This window comes from Symphalangus syndactylus, chromosome 8, assembly GCF_028878055.3.
Source record: "Symphalangus syndactylus isolate Jambi chromosome 8, NHGRI_mSymSyn1-v2.1_pri, whole genome shotgun sequence".
Classification (NCBI taxonomy): Eukaryota; Metazoa; Chordata; class Mammalia; order Primates; family Hylobatidae; genus Symphalangus; species Symphalangus syndactylus.
The window spans coordinates 53594923-53613157 of NC_072430.2; the positions used below are offsets into that span (position 1 = coordinate 53594923).

Here is an 18235-nt window from a genome sequence, read left to right on the forward strand (position 1 = left end):
TGTTTTTTATTCTCTTACTAGCATAAAATATATATAGTAAATTCAGCATTTTTTTTTTTCCTTTTTGAGGCAGGATCTCACTTTATTCCCCAGGCTGGAGGACAGCGACATGATCATGGATCACTATAGTCTCAACTTCCTGATCTCAAGCAATCCTCCTACCTCAGCCTCCTGAGTAGCTAGGACTACAGGCATAGGCCACCATGCCCTGCTAATTTATTTTTTGAAGAGACGGGGGGTCTCCCAGTGTTGCTCAGGCTGGTCTCTAATGCCTGGCCTCGAGCAGTCCTCCTACCTCAGCCTCCCAAAGTGCTGAGATTACAGGTGTGAGCCACCACTCCTGGCAGTAAATTCAGTATTAAAGAGTGATTGAATTAGAAGGCAACTGAGCTTTAGTTACATCATAGTAAGGAAATGATTATAGTATTAGAATACATTTCTGTTGATTGATTGATTCATGCCAGCCCTCAGAGGAAAATGTTCTTGATTGAATTGCAATTTTAGAGAAACTTCAAGTTAATTTTTTTATGTATCTCCATTGTTAAGCATTAATTTTTATTTTTATTTTTATTTTTTACAGAGTTTTACTACCCTTGGATGCTGCTGTTGATATGGAAAAGATTGAGGAACAATTTGCTAATCTGCACATTGTTAAATGTTCCTCAGGAACCAAAGAGTCCACTTACCTTCTTGGTATAGACACATCAAAGACTGTCCAAGCAGGAAAGGAAAACTTGGTTGCTGTTTTATGTTCTAATGGATCAATCAGAATATATGATAAAGAAAGGTTAAATGTACTACGAGAATTTAGTGGATGTCCTGGACTTCTTAATGGAGTCAGATTTGCAAATTCCTGTGACAGTGTATATTCAGCATGTACTGATGGCACTGTAAAATGTTGGGATGCTCGAGTAGCCAGAGAAAAACCTGTTCAGCTCTTCAAGGGTTACCCTTCCAATATTTTTATCAGTTTTGATATTAATTGTAGTGATCACATTATTTGTGCTGGTACAGAAAAAGTTGATGATGATGCATTGTTGGTGTTTTGGGATGCAAGGATGAATTCTCAGGATTTATCTACAACTAAAACTAAAGACCCACTTGGTGCATATTCAGAGACACATAGTGATGATGTCACTCAAGTACGTTTCCATCCCAGCAATCCCAACATGGTAGTCTCAGGTTCATCTGATGGCCTGGTAAATGTATTTGATATTAATATTGATAATGAGGAGGATGCACTGGTTACAACCTGTAACTCAATTTCATCAGTAAGCTGTATTGGTTGGTCTGGGAAAGGTTATAAACAGATTTACTGCATGACACATGATGAAGGATTTTACTGGTGGGATCTTAATCATCTGGATACTGATGAACCAGTTACACGTTTGAACATCCAGGATGTCAGAGAAGTAGTTAACATGAAAGAAGATGCTTTGGACTATTTGATTGGTGGCCTATATCATGAAAAGACAGACACATTGCATGTTATTGGAGGAACAAACAAAGGAAGGATTCATTTGATGAACTGCAGGATGTCAGGACTGACCCACGTGACTAGCCTTCAGGGAGGGCATGCTGCTACAGTCCGTTCTTTCTGTTGGAATGCGCAAGATGATTCTTTGTTGACTGGAGGAGAAGATGCACAGTTGTTACTTTGGAAACCTGGAGCTATAGAGAAGACCTTTACAAAGAAAGAGAGCATGAAAATAGCGTCCTCTGTGCACCAGCGAGTACGAATTCATAGTAATGATTCTTATAAAAGAAGGAAAAAGCAGTGATAATGCATTTGGCACTTTGTTTGGTAGGTTTTATAGTTTCAAATAGTCCTTCTTGTTTACTACCCATGGTAGACATGTTTAAAGCTTTATGTAAAAACAAGCCAGTTAGCAAACAGTCCTGGAAAAATATGGTGAGAATGGTTTAATTCCGGTCTTCACATATTCTAAAAAATTTTAAAGCCTCTAAATATAAAATCAGTGAGTTGAAAGTAAAATTTCTCATATAAAGAACCCTTCTGTTAATGTAGTAAATGTTGGCTTTAAAGAAATAGCTCTGATAAGGACTTTTTAGAAGGAGATACCTGGTAAAACTTAATAAAACAGGTGGTTGGCTGCATTTTTTAAAGCCCAGTTTTTTACATTTTAAATTGTCTTCATTGTGTATAAAACCAGTTCAGACTATGTTCTTCATTTGAGGAGCATCTGTATGTTTAATACACCTAATGTATTATGTTGGAGTATTTAAATGTAAGTATTTTAATGAGTAAATAGAATTAAACCTTTTTAGAAATAAAATGATAGGCATCTATGTAAAATGAGAAAAATATGTTTAGTGAATATTTGCATCTTTAATATTGTAAGTAGTAAACAGGTGTTTTGCTGATTGCAAGGAAGTTATCTTGGTAAATTGAGACTCAAAGTGAAATACAAAAATGAAAATATTTATAACAGGACTCAACTTGGAGAAATTCCTATTCTTCCTGTTGTCCAAACCATAAATCTGAGGATAACCTGGACTTTTCTCTTCCCTCTTCTCTTAACCAGTTTTTCACCAAGTCCTGTGCCATTTCACCTCCTAACATCTGTCAGCTATCCTTTTGCCTTTACCTCACCACTATTACCCTAGAGAAGACTTTCATTATTTCTCACCTGGATTACCAGTTCAATCTCTAATCTGCTTCAGTTCATCCTTCTTGCTACTTCTAGGCTAAACATCAAAAACAGATCTGGCCGGGCGCGGTGGCTCACGCCTGTAATCCCAGCACTTTGGGAGGCCGAGGCGGGTGGATCAAGAGGTCAGGAGATCGAGACCATGGTGAAACCCCGTCTCTACTAAAAATACAAAAAATTAGCTAGGCGCGGTGGCGGGTGCCTGTAGTCCCAGCTACTCGGGAGGCTGAGACAGGAGAATGGTGTGAACCCGGGAGGCGGAGCTTGCAGTGAGCCGAGATCGTGCCACTGCACTCCAGCCTGGGCGACAGCGAGACTCCGTCTCAAAAAAAAAAAAAAAAAAAAAAACAGATCTGGTAGGGGCGGGGAAATGAGGGGGAAGAAACAAAAACATGTGATGATGCCTCATGCTGCTTAAAATCTTCAATACATTGACGTTTTGGTGGAGGACTACATAAGCATTAAAAATTGTGTTTTTCAGAATCTTTAAAATATAAGATAGTGCTATGTAGTGAATAAAAAAATTAGTTTGAAAGATATGTGGAGAAATCGCATTCATAAAACAATTGGGAGTGAAACTATCAAAACAATAGGGCTTTTTAAAATTAAAAATATTTAAAATTCAAAAGTAATTAATAGTGTTGGAGGATGCGGGTGAGAAAATATTCCTGAAAGTAGAACTGAAAGAGACAAAGAGAAAATATGAAAGCCAACGAAGATAAATATAGGGGTCTAAAACCAGACTAACAGTTTTAGAAAGTGAAAAAAGTTAAAAAAGAAATGGGGGCAGTGGGTTATTAGAAACAACATAAATGGCTGGTATGGTTTGTCTGTGTCCTCACCCAAATCTCATCTCGAATTGTAATCCCCATAATCCCCACGTGTCTAGGGAGAGACCTGGTGGGAGGTGAATGGATCATGGGGTTGGTTTCCCCTATGCTATTCTTCTGATAGTGGGTGAGTTCTCACAAGATCTGATGGTTTTAAAAAGGGCTCTGCCCCTTTAACTCCTCACTCTTTCTCCTGAAGCCTTGTGAAGAAGGTGCTTTGCTTCCCCTTTGCCTTCCCCCATGATTGTAAGTTTCTTGAGGCCTCACTGGCCATGCTGAACTCTGAGTCAGTTAAACACTCTTTCCTTTATAAATTACCCAGTCTTGGGCAGTTCTTTATAGAGTGTGAAAATGGACTAATACAGTGGCTATTCGAGAACTTCAATCTTTAGATTGAAAGGCACAGCAGAGTGTCAAGTGTAATGAATGAAAAAGATCTACATCAAGGCATAGCACTGTGAAGTTTCAGAACCCCTAGAGTAAATAGAAAATCCTGCAAGTGTCCGGAAAAAAAAAAAAAAATCACTTAGGAACAGATTTACAGTTGTGTTAGACTTCTCATTAGCAAATATGGATGACAAAAGATGGTGGAGCAATGCCTTCAGAGTTCTGAGGACAGATTCCTACCTATTTGAATTTACAGCTCTCCAAACTCATGCAGCAAATAGATGATAAATTTTTTGAGATATCCCTTGTCAAATGAATATTTCTCAGGTGTTCTCTGAACCTCAGGACCAAATTGATATAGCTAACAAAGTATCCATTTGTAACCAAACTTTCATTGGCTAAACCCAGGAAATAGTAATTCTGTGACCAGTCAGGCTGTCTTCACGTGTGAAGTTAAAAACATTGCAGGTTGGCTGGGTGCGGTGGCTTATGCCTGTAATCCCAGCACTTTGGGAGGCCGAGGCAGGCGGATTACCTGAGGTCAGGAGTTCAAGACCAGCCTGGCCAACATGGTGAAACCCTGTCTCTACTAAAAATACAAAAATTAGCCGAGCGTGGCACACGCCTGAAATCCCAGCTACTTGGGAGGCTGAGGCAGGAGAATTGCTTGAGCCTGGGAGGCAGAGGTTGCAGTGAGCCAAGATCGTGCCACTGCACTCCAGCCTGGCTCACAGAGCGAGATTCTATCTCAAAAAAAAAATTGCAGGCTTACAAAATCTCAAACTTTACTCTCCATGCCATTTTTTTCAAAGGCTGCTGAAGGATATACTCCACAGAAATTAAGGAAGTAAATCAAGGAAGAGCTGAGATAGCAAAAATCAAGGAGCCAACCCAGCATTGTGGCAAGCTAACAGCTTTGCAGCACTGTAGAGTATTCAGTCCAGACTGGAGCAGGACAGAAGATATCAGGAGGGAGATGTCCAGGGAGAAAATTGAACTTATAGGTTACCCAATGCATTTGACCATGTGGAGAACAGTAAATAGTATAAGTGTAAGATTTAACTCACCATTTAAGAGACCCTCAAAAAGATAGGTTGGTGCAAAAGTAATTGCACCAACCCATAGAATACTAACCCATAGAAGGAGATAAAATGTTGGCAAATCATAGATAAGGAACTTGTGTCCAGAACATATGGAGAAATCTTACAACTCAGTATTGAAAAGACAACCCAATTTTTAAATTGATCAAAGGATCTAGATAGACATTTCTCCAAAGAAGATATACAGATGGCCAGTATGCACATGCAGAGATACTCAATATCATTAGCAGAGAATTGCAAACCAAAACACTTTACACCCATTAGGATGGTTATAATGTTAATAAAAATTGTGTCTTCTGAAGATCTGGAGAAATTAGAACTTTTATACACTGCTGGTGGGAATGTAAAATGGTGGAGCTGCTTTGGAAAACAGTCTAGAAGTTCCTCGGGCAATTGGACAGTTGCCATTTGACCCGGCAGTTCCACTCCTAGGTATATGCCCAGAAGAATTGAAAACATATGTCCACACAAGTACTTGTACATGAGTGTTCATAGTAACATTCATACTAGCCAAAAGGTGGAAACAATCCAAGTGTTCATCAGTAGATGAATGGATAAACAATGTGGGCAGTGCGCATGGCTTTCAGGCAGGCAGGTGCGCTCTGGCGAGGTAGGAACAATGTGGGCTGGAAACGCCTGGTGCGCCGCGCTCTCTGGGGTGCCCTGCGGCTGCAGCGCGCAGTCAGTGCTGGCCCAGCTGCGCGGCATTCTGGAGCGGGAGCCGGAAGGGATCCACAGAGCTGGCACCTGGAAGAGTGAGCGGGTCATCACCTCCCGTCAGGAGCCGCACATCCATGTGGTCGGCATCTCCGGAGGAATCAACTTATGTGCCAACAACTACCTGGGCCTCAGCAGCCACCCCGAGGTGATTCAGGCAGGTCTGCAGGCTCTTTGGAGCTGGCCTTAGCTCGGTCCGCTTCATCCGTGGAACCCAAAGCATCCACAAGAATCTAGAAGCAAAAATAGCCCGCTTCCACCAGCGGGAGGATGCCATCCTCTATCCCAGCTGTTGTGACGCCAACACCGGCCTCTTTGAGGCCCTGCTGACACCTGAGGACGCAGTCCTGTCGGACGAGCTGAACTATGCCTCCATCATCCACAGCATCTGCCTGTGCAAGGCCCACAAGTACCACTATCGCCACCTGGACGTGGCCGACCTAGAAGCCAAGCTGCAGGAGGCCCAGAAGCATTGGCTGTGCCTGGTGGCCACCGATGGGGCCTTTTCCATGGATGGCGACATCGTGCCCCCGCAGATCTGCCGCCTCGCCTCTAGATATGGCGCCCAGGTCTTTGTGGATGAATGCCATGCCACTGGCTTCCTGGGACTCACAGTACAGGGCACAGATGAGCTGCTGGGCGTGATGGGCCAGGTCACCATCATCAGCTCCACCCTGGGGAAGGCCCTGGGGGGAGCATCAGGGGGCTACACAACAGGGCCTGGGCCCCTGGTGTCCCTGCTGCCGCCCAGCCCTACCTCTTCTCCAACAGTCTGCCACCTGCTGTTGGCTGCGCCTCCAAGGCCCTAGATCTGCTCATGGAGAGCAACACCATCGTCCAGTCTATGGCTGCCAAGACCCAGTGGTTCTGTAGTATGATAGAAGCTGCTGGATTCACTGTCTCAGGAGCCAGTCACCCCATCCACCCTGTGATGCTGGGTGATGCCCAGCTGACCTCACATGGCAGATGACATGCTGAAGAGAGGCATCTTTGTCATTGGATTCAGCTACCTGTGGTCTCCAAGGGCAAGGCCCAGATCCAGGTACAGATCTCAGCATTACACAGTGAGGAAGACCTTGACTGCCGCGTGGAGGCCATTGTGGAAGTGGGGCGGCTGTACAGGGCACTGCCCTGAGCTCTGCGTAGGGACAAGCAGAGCCAAGGTCCACCTACTGCCACAGGGTCAAAGGAGGTTTTTGATCAGCCCAGACCAGAGGCTCTGAGCCCTGAACCAAAGTCCCAGAGCTGGGCCGGGATGTGGCCTGTGCTGAGGGCTGTGAGAATGTGAAACAACAGTATGAAAATTGGCTGTGAAAAAACAGAACAAAACAAACAATGTGGTATATCCATTCAGTGGAATATTATTCAGCTGTAATTTTTTTTTTTTTTTTTTTTTTGTGAGACAGAGTCTCACTCTGTCACCCAGGCTGGAGTGCAGTGGTGCAATCTCGGCTCACTGCAACCTCTGCCTCCCAGGTTCAAGTGATTCTCCTACCTCAGGCTCCAAGTAGCTGGGATTACAGGTGCCAGCCACCACGCCTGGCTAATTTTTGTATTTTTAGTATAGATGGGGTCTCACCATGTTGGCCAAGCTGCTCTCAAACTCCTGACCTCAAATGATCCACCCGCCTCGACCTCCCAAAGGGCTGAGATTACAGGCATGAGTCACCACACCCGGCCCCAAAATACTGATACTAATACATGCTACAAATTGGATGAATCCTGAAAACATGCTAAGTAAAGGCCACAAAAGACCATATATTGAACCATTCCCTTTATATGAAATGGCCAAAATAGTGAAATCTATAGGGAAAGAACATGTGTCAGAGGTTACCTTGGGCTGGGAGGAGGGGGAAGGATGGGATGATTGGTGGGTGACAGCTAAAGGGTTTGAGATTTCTTTGGGGGGTACTAAAAGTGACTGTGATGATAGTTATACAAGTATGAATACACTAGCAACCATTGAATTGCACATTTTAAATACATGAATTGTATAGTATGTGAATTCTATTTCAGTAAAAGCTGTTACCAAAAACAAAAAAATTACCAAATAGGAAACAAAAGCCAGGGAAGCTATCTTAATAACTTATAAGGCTGATGTAATGTTGATCCCAAACCAGATAAAAATGAAAATAGTTCCATTTTGCTCATCAGTATGTATTCACATTACTTTAATGGACAAAGGGAAAAAAAAATCAAGATTATCTTTTTATTTTTTTTGAGACCGAGTTTCACTCTTTTTGCTCAGGCTGGAGGGCAATGGTGCAATCTCGGCTCACGGCAACCTCTGCCTCCCAGGTTCATGCAATTCTCCTGCCTCAGCCTCCCGAGTAACTGGGATTACAGGCACCCACTACCATGCCCAGCTAATTTTTTTGTATTGTTAGTAGAGACAGGGTTTCACTATGTTGGCCAGGCTGGTCTTAAACTCCTGACCTCAGGTGATCCGCCCACCTTGGCCTCCCAAAGTGCTGGGATTACAGGCGTGAGCCACCACACCCAGCCAGGATTTTCTTAATTGATAACGGAAAGACATGGGAAAGCTTCACAACTATTTATGAAAAATATAAACATCAAGTTAGCAATAGAATACGTGTTTGTGTGTGTGTTTGTGTGTGTGTATGTGTGTGTGTGACAGGGTCTCGCTCTGTTGCCCAGACTGGAGTGCAGTGGTGCAATCTCGGCTCACTGCAACCTCTACCTCCCAGGTTCAAGCAATTCTCCTGCCTCAGTCTCCTGAGTAGCTGGGACTACAGGTGTGCACCACTACGCCTGGCTAAGTTAGCAATACAGTACTTAAACCTGGTGAAAGTTTATGTAATAAAAACCTACAGTAGGGACCGGGTGTGCTGGCTCACACCTGTAATCCCAGCACTTTAGAAGGCTGAGGCAGGCAGAGTGCTTCAGCCCAGGAATTTGAGACCAGCCTAGGCAACATGGCAAAATCCCATCACTACAAAAACTAAAAATAGTTATACAAAAAGTTAGCCAGGGTGGTGGTGTGTTCCTGTAGTCCCAGTTACTTGGGAGGCTCAGGTGGGAGGCTTAGGTGGGAGGCTACAGTGAGCCATGATCTCACCACTGCACTCCAGCCTAGGTGACAGAGTGAGACTGTGTCTCAAAACAAAAACCAAAACCTACAGTAAACATTATATATAGTGGAGAAATGTTAGATTAAATGCATTCCTTTTGAGACCACAACTCACTGGGGAGGCTTATAGTAGTATGGATCCTAATTAATACTATAAGGAAAGAAAAACAACTACAGCATGTGAGGATTGGAAGAGAAAACAAAACCTCTCCTTTGCAAATGATACCGACCTAAAAAATTCAACAATCAACAAACTATTTTGACTCCTAAGAGATTCGGCAAGGTCGCCAGTAAAAATAAGATCAGCCAGTGAAAATCCAAAGCATATCATTTCACAATAGGTATAAAAATGTAAAATATCAAGGAATTAACCAAGGTTACACAAGGTCTATTTGAAGAAAGCTTTAAAACTAATGAAGACATAGAAAATAACCTAAGGAACATTCTGTGCTTCCAATGAGATGATAATATTATAAAAGTGAACATTCTAAATTTAATGTGAAAAAGCAGATTACATTAATCCCAATAAAAATTCCATTTGGATTTTTTGACGAACTCAAGCTTACTTTAAAATTTGTATGGAAGGGCCGGGCACAGTGGCTCATGCCTATGATCCCAGCAGTTTGGAAGGCCGAGGCTGGCGGATCACCTGAGGTCAGGAGGTGAAGACGAGCCTGACCAACATGGCGAAACCCTGTTTCTACTAAAAATACAAAAATTAGCCGGGCGTGGTGGCACATGCCCGTAATCCCAGCTACTCAGGAAGCTGAGGCAGGAGAATCGCTTGAACCCAGGAGGCGAGGATTGCAGTGAGCCAAGATCGCTCTATTGCACTCCAGCCTGGGCGACAAGAGCGAAACTCCATCCCCCCAAAAAAAGAGATGATTTTCCCTACCAGATACTAAGACATTCTACAAAATCATAGTAGTAAAAACTGTGACATGGCCTAAGAATAATGCAAATGAACAGAGTCCAGAGACGACCCATGGATATATGGCAATTTAATATTTGCAAAGGTGACACCATGAAAAAGGAAGAGTTTTTATTAGATGGTGTTGAGAATACTGGCTTGCTAGAGAAAAATGAAACTAAATTCCTTCTCTTTTTTCTTTTCTTTTTTTTTTTTTTTTTTTTTTGAGATGGAGTTTCGTTCTTTCACCCAGGCTGGAGTGAAGTGGTATGACCTCGGCTCACTGCAACCTCCGTCCCCACCGGGTTCAAGCAATTCTCCTGCCTCAGCCTCCCGAATAGCTGGGATTATAGGTGCCTGCCACCACGCCCAGCTAATTTTTGTTTTTCTTGTTTTCGTTTCTGTATTTTGAGACAGAAATTTGCTATTGTTGCCCAGGCTGGAGTGCAATGTTGCAGTCTCGGCTCACTGCAACCTCTGCCTCCTGGGTTCAAGCGAGTCTCCTGCCTCAGCCTCCCGAGTAGCTGGGATTGCAGGTGCCTGCCACCGCGCCCAGCTAATTTTTGTATTTTTAGCAGAGATGGGGTTTCACCATGTTGGTCAGGCTGGTCTTGAACTCCTGACCTCAGGTGATCCACCCACCTCAGGCTCCCAAAGTGCTGGGATTACAGGCGTAAGTCACTGCACCTGGCCTAATTTTTGTATTTTTAGTAGAGACGGGGTTTTGCCATGTTGGCCAGGCTTGTCTCAAACTCCTGATCTCAAATGATCCACCTGCTTCAGCCTCCCAAAATGCTAGGATTACAGGCATGAGCCACTGTGCCCAGCCGAAGTTAGATCCCCTCATAACACAAAGCTATACTCCAGATATATTAAATGGCAAAAGGTTAAAACTATAATAGAAGAAAGTGTTGGAGAGGCTGTGTGTGGTGGCTCATGCCTATAATTCCTGCACTTTGGGAGGCCAAGGTGGGCGGATTGCTTGAGTTCAAGACCAGCCTGGGCAACATGTTAAAACCGCATCTCTACAAAAAATACAAAAATTAGCTGGACATAGTGGTGTGTGTCTGTAGTCCCAGCTACTCAGGAGGCTGGGGTGGGAGAATTGCTTAACTCCAGGGTATTGAGGCTGTGGTGAGCCACGATTGAGCCACTGCAAGCCAGCCTGGGCAATAAAGCGAGACCCTGTCTCAAAAGATAAAATAAGGAAATGAAAAATTTTAAATGGCCACTTTGTACTATTTAGAGTTACAAAAATTGTAAAATTGAATGACACCAAATGTTGGAGGCATGTGGGCCTGCAGAAACCCTCTTACACCACTGATGAAAGTGTAAACAGCCGGGCACGGTGGCTCACGCCTGTAATCCCAGCACTTTGGGAGGCCAAGGCGGGCTGATCACAAGGTCAGGAGTTCGAGACCAGCCTGGCCAATATGGTGAAACAGTCTTTACTTGAAAAATACAAAAATTAGCTGAGTGTGGTGACGGGCACCTGTAGTCCCAGTTACTCGGGAGGCTGAGGCAGGAGAATCGCTTGAACCCGGGAGGCGGAGCTTGCAGTGAGCCGAGATTGTACCACTGCACTCCAGCCTGGGTGACAGAGCGAGACTCCGTCTCAAAAAAAAAAAAAAGTGTAAATGGATGCACCTATTCTGGAGAGCAAGAACATACCTAAGTGTTCATGTACTCTCTGACCTAGCAATTGCACTGCTTGGTGTAGTATCCCAAAGAGATTTTCATAAAGGTCCATTATTGGGAATTATTTTTGACATCATGGGTTCGGAGACAACCTGGATATCTACACCTGGAGACAGGTAAAAATGTGGTGAACGTACACAATGAAGTAACAATAGTTAAAAACCACAGACAAGATGTACACTTAGCCATATGGCTCAATCATAAAAAATAGTACCCAGTGAAAGCAGTGAGAATGCATGTGTGGGGAAAACCATTTATATTAATTAAAATATTACAACTAACAATTCACTTTATGCAAGAACTCATAACAATTTTATATATTAACACCATAGAATGGTTACCTGGCATAGGGGAGAAAGGAATGGGAGTGGGTATAGAAATAAAAGGGAGAGAGTTGGGCGGATCGTTTGAGGTTGGGAGTTCAAGACCAGCCTGGCCAGCATGATGAAACCCCGTCTCTACTAAAAATACAAAAATTAGCCAGGCGTGGTGGCACACACCTGTAATCCCAGCTACTCAGGAGGTTGAGGCAGGAGAATCGCTTGAATCTGGGAGGCGGAGGTTGCAGTGAGCCGAGATGGTGCCACTGCACTCCAGCCTTGGCAAAAGAGTTAGACACTGTCTCAAAAAGAAAGAAGGGAAGGGTCGGCCGGGCGCGGTGGCTCACGCTTGTAATCCCAGCACTTTGGGAGGCCGAGGCGGGCGGATCACGAGGTCAGGAGATCAAGACCACGGTGAAACCCCGTCTCTACTAAAAATACAAAAAAATTAGCCGGGCGTGGTGGCGGGTGCCTGTAGTCCCAGCTACTCGGAGAGGCTGAGGCAGGAGAATGGCGTGAACCCAGGAGGCAGAGCTTGCAGTGAGCCAAGATCGCGCACGGCACTCCAGCCTGGGTGACAGAGTGAGACTCCGTCTCAAGAAAAAAAAAAAAAAAAAAAAAAGAAGGGAAGGGGAGGGGAGGGGAGGGGAGGGGGAAAGAGAAAGAAAAAGAAAGAAGAAAGGAAGGAAAGAGAAAGAAAGAAAAAGAAAGAAAGAAGGAAAGAAAGAAAGAAAAGAGAGAAAGAAAGAGAAAGAAAAAAAGAGAAGAAGGAAGGAAGAAAAAAGGAAAAAGGGAGGAAGACAGAGGGAGAAAGAGAAGAAATTTGAAAAGAAAGTCACTTTGAATGGATATTGGTGTGTTTGGGAGCTAGTAATAGGCATACAGAAAACATACAAATGTGGCCAGACTAAGTGGCTCACTTCTGTAATCCCACCACTTTGGGAGGCTGAAATAGGAGGATCACTCGAGTTCAGGAGTTCGTGACCAGCCTGGGCAATATAGTGAGACCCTATTCCTACATAAAATTTTAAAATTCCGGCAAGACACGGTGGCTCATGCCTGTAATCCCAGCACTGTGGGAGGCTGAGGCAGGTGGATCACCTGAGGTCAGGAGTTTGAGACCAGTCTGCCCAACATGGCGAAAGCCCGTCTACTAAAAATACAAAAATTAGTTTGGTGTGGTGGCAGGCACCTGTAATCCCGGCTACTCAGAAGGCTGAGGTAGGAGAATCACTTGAACCTGGGAGGTGGAGGTTGCAGTGAGCCAAGATTGCACCGTTGCACTCCAGCCTGGGTAACAGAGTGAGACTCCATCTCAAAAAAACAACAAAAAAATTACCTCACATAAATTCAGAAGTAGGACATTTCCAGGATTGGTTGTGAGCAAGAATCCAAATTCTTACCTTTTTTCTTTTTGGGGAGATGGGGTCTCACTGTGTTGCCCAGGCTGGTCTTCAACTCCTGGGCCTGGGGGATCTTCCCACTTCAGCTTTCCAAGTAGCTGGGACTACGGATGACTGCCACCCCACCCAGCTCTCCATTTTTTTGTTCTGCAAATCTTCAGCTTGTCAGCTAGTTACCTTCAAGTTCACAAGATGACTGTAACAGTGCCAGTGATCATGTCCACATTCAACAACATCCAGTGGAAGAGGGTCTGTTTCTTTGCCTATGATTCTCTTTTTTTTTTTAGACAGAGACTCATTCTGTTGCACAGGCTGGAGTACAGTGGCACAGTCAGCTCACTGCAGCCTCGGACTCCTGGGCTTAAGTGATCCTCCTGCTTCAGCCTCCCAAAGTGTTGGTTTACAGGTGTGAGCCAATGTGCCCGACCAGGAGAAAATCTTGTACCTCTTGTGAACTCACCGATCTCAGGTGATCTGCCTGCCTCGGCCTCCCAAAGTGCTGGGATTACAAGCGTGAGCCACCACACCTGGCCGGTTTTGTCTTTTTACATGCCTATTTTGTATTGAATGTCAGACATTGTGTGTATATGTGTGCACACACATGTGGCCCAGATGATATTATTTTTCCCCAAAGATGATTCCTCCTTTAATGATTTTTCTTTAATTAATTTCATATTTTTTAGAGATGAGATATTGCTGTGTTGCTCAGGCTGAAGTGCAGTGGTTATTACAGGTGCGATTGTAGCACACTACAACCTTGAACTCCAGGCCTCAAGCGATCCTCCAATCTCAGCCTCCTGAGTAGCTGGGACTATAGGCTTGCACCACATGCCCAGCCCCTTCATGAATAATTTTAATACAATCAATTAAAGGCTTACATAATCATTGTAATTCCTAGAATATCAAATATCAGACCTACACACTGGAGTAGGTAGTTGTTAAGTTCTTAAGAGCTTCTCCTGAATTTGTGGTAAATCTCACAGACTTCTATGAAATCATAATCTGTAGCAGCATAAAAAATATTTCTCTAGAAGCTCAACTAGAAGCTGTCTTAAAATTCATATATGCCCAGTTATCTGCCTTTACTTGTCTTTACATAATAATGTCCTCATTTATTTGTTATTTATTTATTTATTTTTTGAGATGGAGTTTTGCTCTTATTGTCCAGGCTGGAGTACAATGGCGCGATCTTGGCTCACCGCAACCTCCGCCTCCCAGGTTCAAGCTATTCTCCTGCCTCAGCCTCCCAAGTAGCTAGGATTACAGGCATGTGCCACCATGCTGGGCTAATTTTTTTTTGTATTTTTAGTAGAGACGAGGTTTCTCCATGTTGGTCGGGCTGATCCCGAGCTCCCAACCTTAGGTGATCCGTCTGCCTCGGCCTCCCTAAGTGCTGGGATTACAGGCGTGAGCCACTGCACCCGGTCTATAATAGCCTCATTTCTTTTTGATCTTTCAATACTCACATGAATGCCTCTTATTAGTAGATGTGCCAGACTAAACTGGATAGGAAAGAGGATTCTGAGAAATGCAGTTCCTAGATTCTCTGCAATGCAGAGAAACCCTTAAAATGGGGCTGTTTGTGATGCCAAGTTGACAACAAACAATTCAGCTTAAAAAAGGCATTTGATCCAATGTCAGATTTGGGGCTACAAACTTTTCTTCAGCATTTTCATCACAGAAATCATCTCAAATAAAATTTAGCAGTAAAACACAAAGCAAACAAAACAACTACAACCTGACGATCTGTTAGTGTAATTCAGCTAGAATACCAGATTCCAAACCAAAACGCTGTTATTTGAATTATTATTATTATTATTATTATTTTGAGATGGAGTCTCGCTCTGTTGCCCAGGCTGGAGTGCCGTGGTGCGATCTCAGCTCACTGCAACCTCTGCCTCCCGGGTTCAAGCAATTCTTCTGCCTCAGCCTCCCGAGTAGCTGGGACTACAGCTGGGACTACAGGCGCGCGCCACCACGCCCAGCTATTTTTTTTTTTTTTTTTTTTTTTTATTTTTAGTAGAGACGGGGTTTCACCATGTTGGCCAGGCTGGTCTCGAACTCCTGACTTTGTGATTCGTCGGCCTTGGCCTTCCAAAGTGCTGGGATTACAGGCGTGAGCCACTGCGCCTGGCCTCAATTATTTTTAGCGCAATTTTCTCTTGAAATACTTAGGAGCGGCGCTTGACTCATGCCTGTAATCCTAGTACTTTGGAAGGCCTAGGCGGGTGGATTGCTTGAGATCAGGAGTTCGAGACTAGCCTTGGCAACATATTGAAACCATCTCTACAAAAAATACAAAAATTATCTGGGCATGGTGATGTCTGCCTGTAAATGGTGTCACTGCACTCCAGCCTGAATGACAGAATAAAACACTGTCTTAAAAGGAGGAAGGAAGGAACGAACGAAAGAAGGAAGGAAGGAAATACTTGGCTTTCGTTTTCTTTGTAATCCAGCTGGTAAGAGGCAGTTGAAAGCAAATATGTATGTAATATGTATTTCTTTCTTTTTTTTTTTTTTTTTTTTTTTTGAGACAGAGTCTCACTCTGTCGCCCAGGCTGGAGTGCAGTGGTGCGATCTTGGCTCACTGCAAGCTCCGCCTCCCGGGTTTACACCATTCTCCTGCCTCAGCTTCCCAGGTAGCTGGGATTACAAGCACCCGCCACTACGCCCGGCTAATTTTTTGTATGTTTTTTAGTAGAGACGGGGTTTCACCGTGTTAGCCAGGATGGTCTCGATCTCCTGAGCTCGTGTTCTGCCCGCCTCGGCCTCCCAAAGTGCTGGGATTACAGGCATGAGCCACCGCGCCCAGCCTATTTATTTCATTTCTTATTTCTCTATGTTTTCATGTGGACCAGTCTGCTAGTACAATAATGGTGAAATAACAGTGGACCAACTAACATTTATACTGTTACTTTCAGTAACTTATTGGGGAAGTCACCTAATAAAGTTGGATGAATATGTTATTGCTTTAGAGCAATGGCTGGACTTCCAGATATTGTTTTTTTTTTTTTTTTTTTTTTTGGTTTCGAGACAATGTCTCTCCCTGTCACCCAGGCTGGAGTGCAGCAGTGTGATCACGGTACTCTGCAGCCTCAACCTCCCAGGTCAAGTGATGCAACCACCTCAGTCTCTTGAGTAGCTGGAACCACAGATGTACACCACTACACCTGGCAAGTTTTTTTGTTTTTTGTAGAGATGGGGTCTCACTATATTTCCCAGGCTAGTCATCTCAAACTCCTGAGCTCAAGCAATCTGCCTGCTCTGGCCTTCCAAAGTGCTGGAATCACATGTTTGATCCACTGCACCCAGCCCTGAACTTCAAGTTTTTTAAAGGAAGGTAGGGTTTTCCAGTGATCAGATCTTTTTTTTTTTTTTTTTTTTTGAGACAGAGTCTCGCTCTGTCACCTAGGCTGGAGTGCAGTGGCACAATCTTGGCTCACTGCAACCCGCACCTGCCAGGTTCAAGCAATTCTCCTGCCTCGGCCTCCCCAGTAGCTGGGACTACAAGCACATACCACCATGCCCAGCTAATTTTTTGTATTATTAGTAGAGATGGGGTTTCACCATGCTGGGCAGACTGGTCTCGAACTCCTGACCTTGTGATCCGCCCACCTCAGCCTCCCAAAGTGCTGGGATTACAGGCATAAGCCACCGTGCCCGGCCTTTTATTTATTTATTTATTTTTTCTTTTTTTTTTTTTTTTTTTTTTTTTTTTTTTTTTTGAGACGGAGTCTCGCTCTGTCGCCCAGGCTGGAGTGCAGTGGCGCAATCTCTGCTCACTGCAAGCTCCGCCTCCCGGGTTCACGCCATTCTCCTGCCTCAGCCTCTCCGAGTAGCTGGGACTACAGGCGCCCGCCACCACGCCCGGCTAATTTTTTGTATTTTTAGTAGAGACGGGGTTTCACCGTGGTCTCGATCTCCTGACCTCGTGATCCGCCCGCCTCGGCCTCCCAAAGTGCTGGGATTACAAGCGTGAGCCACCGCGCCCGGCTATTTATTTATTTTTTCTGAGACGGAGTCTTGCTCTGTTGTCCAGGCTGGAGTCCAGTGGCACGATCTCAGCTCACTGCAACCTCCGCCTCCCTGGTTCAAGTGATTCTCCTGCATCAGCCTCCCAAGTAGCTGGGACTACAGGTGCGTGCTGCCATGCCCGGCTAATTTTTGTAATTTTAGTAGAGACGGAATTTCATCATGTTGGTCAGGCTGGTCTCGAACTCTTGACCTCATGATATGCCTGCCTCCACCTCCCAAGGTGCTGGGATTACAGGCATGAGCCACTGTGCCCGGCCATGATCAGATCTTTAAAGAGAAAACAAATTAATAGTATAGACTCATAAAAGTAGTATCAGAGAAGAAAAAAAGAGGCAGGTTTTAAGTAAATAAAAATAGCAACAAATACAAAAACAACAAATAATACTTAGGTGCCACTGTCCAATAGAATATGCAGTCTAACAATTTCCACAGCTCAAGATCATGTTATCTTTGTTTTTGCTTTTGGGACAGGATCTGGCTCTGTCACCCAGGCTGGAGTGCAGTGGCATGATCTCAGCTGCCTGCAACCTCTGCCTCCTGGGCTTAAGCCATCCTACCACCTTAGCCTCCCAAGTAGCTGGGGCTACAGGTGTGCGCCACCACACCAGGCTAATTTTTGTGCATATATATATGTGTGTATATATATATATGTGTATATATATGTGTGTATATATATATGTGTATATATATATGTGTGTATATATATATGTGTGTGTGTGTGTATATATATATATATATAGAGAGAGAGAGAGAGAGAGAGAGACGGGGCGCCTCCCAAAGTGCTGGGATTATAGGCGTGAGCCACTGTGCCCCGCCAATATAACGTTATCTACATCAGAGTTACCTTTAATTCTTGCTATTTTGTAGATCTTGTTTTCAGCTTCTTTCTGAATTTTCTCACTTAGAGAGCAAGGGAGCAGTGATGCGCAGGTGTGTATACAGAAATACAGGCTCACTAATTAGGCAAGGACATGAGTTGTTGGGGCCACTTGAGAGCAGTTGGGGAAAGAGTTTGAGGCTCAGTGGTAATTGTGGTGGTAGTTGGACTGATGCAGCCTGACCAACATGGAGA

General features: G+C 44.2%; 1 protein-coding gene and 1 pseudogene across 7 annotated transcripts in view; both read left to right on the plus strand.

Moving 5' to 3' along the window:
* Positions 1-18235, plus strand: part of WDR89 (WD repeat domain 89) — a 72730-nt gene that overhangs the window by 45269 nt on the left and 9226 nt on the right. For 4 of the 7 annotated variants that reach the window (XM_063644532.1, XM_055289141.2, XM_063644535.1 and 1 more), the window contains one exon: positions 581-2326. In XM_063644532.1, coding sequence (XP_063500602.1) covers positions 612-1781 — 1170 coding nt within the window. In that variant the 5' untranslated portion in view covers positions 581-611 and the 3' untranslated portion in view covers positions 1782-2326. Of the gene's footprint in view, positions 1-580; positions 2456-18235 lie in introns of those variants that run through there. The other 3 variants (XM_055289139.2, XM_063644534.1, XM_055289138.2) reach the window with 2 other exon arrangements.
* Positions 4003-8051, plus strand: LOC129487782 (2-amino-3-ketobutyrate coenzyme A ligase, mitochondrial-like; annotated as a pseudogene).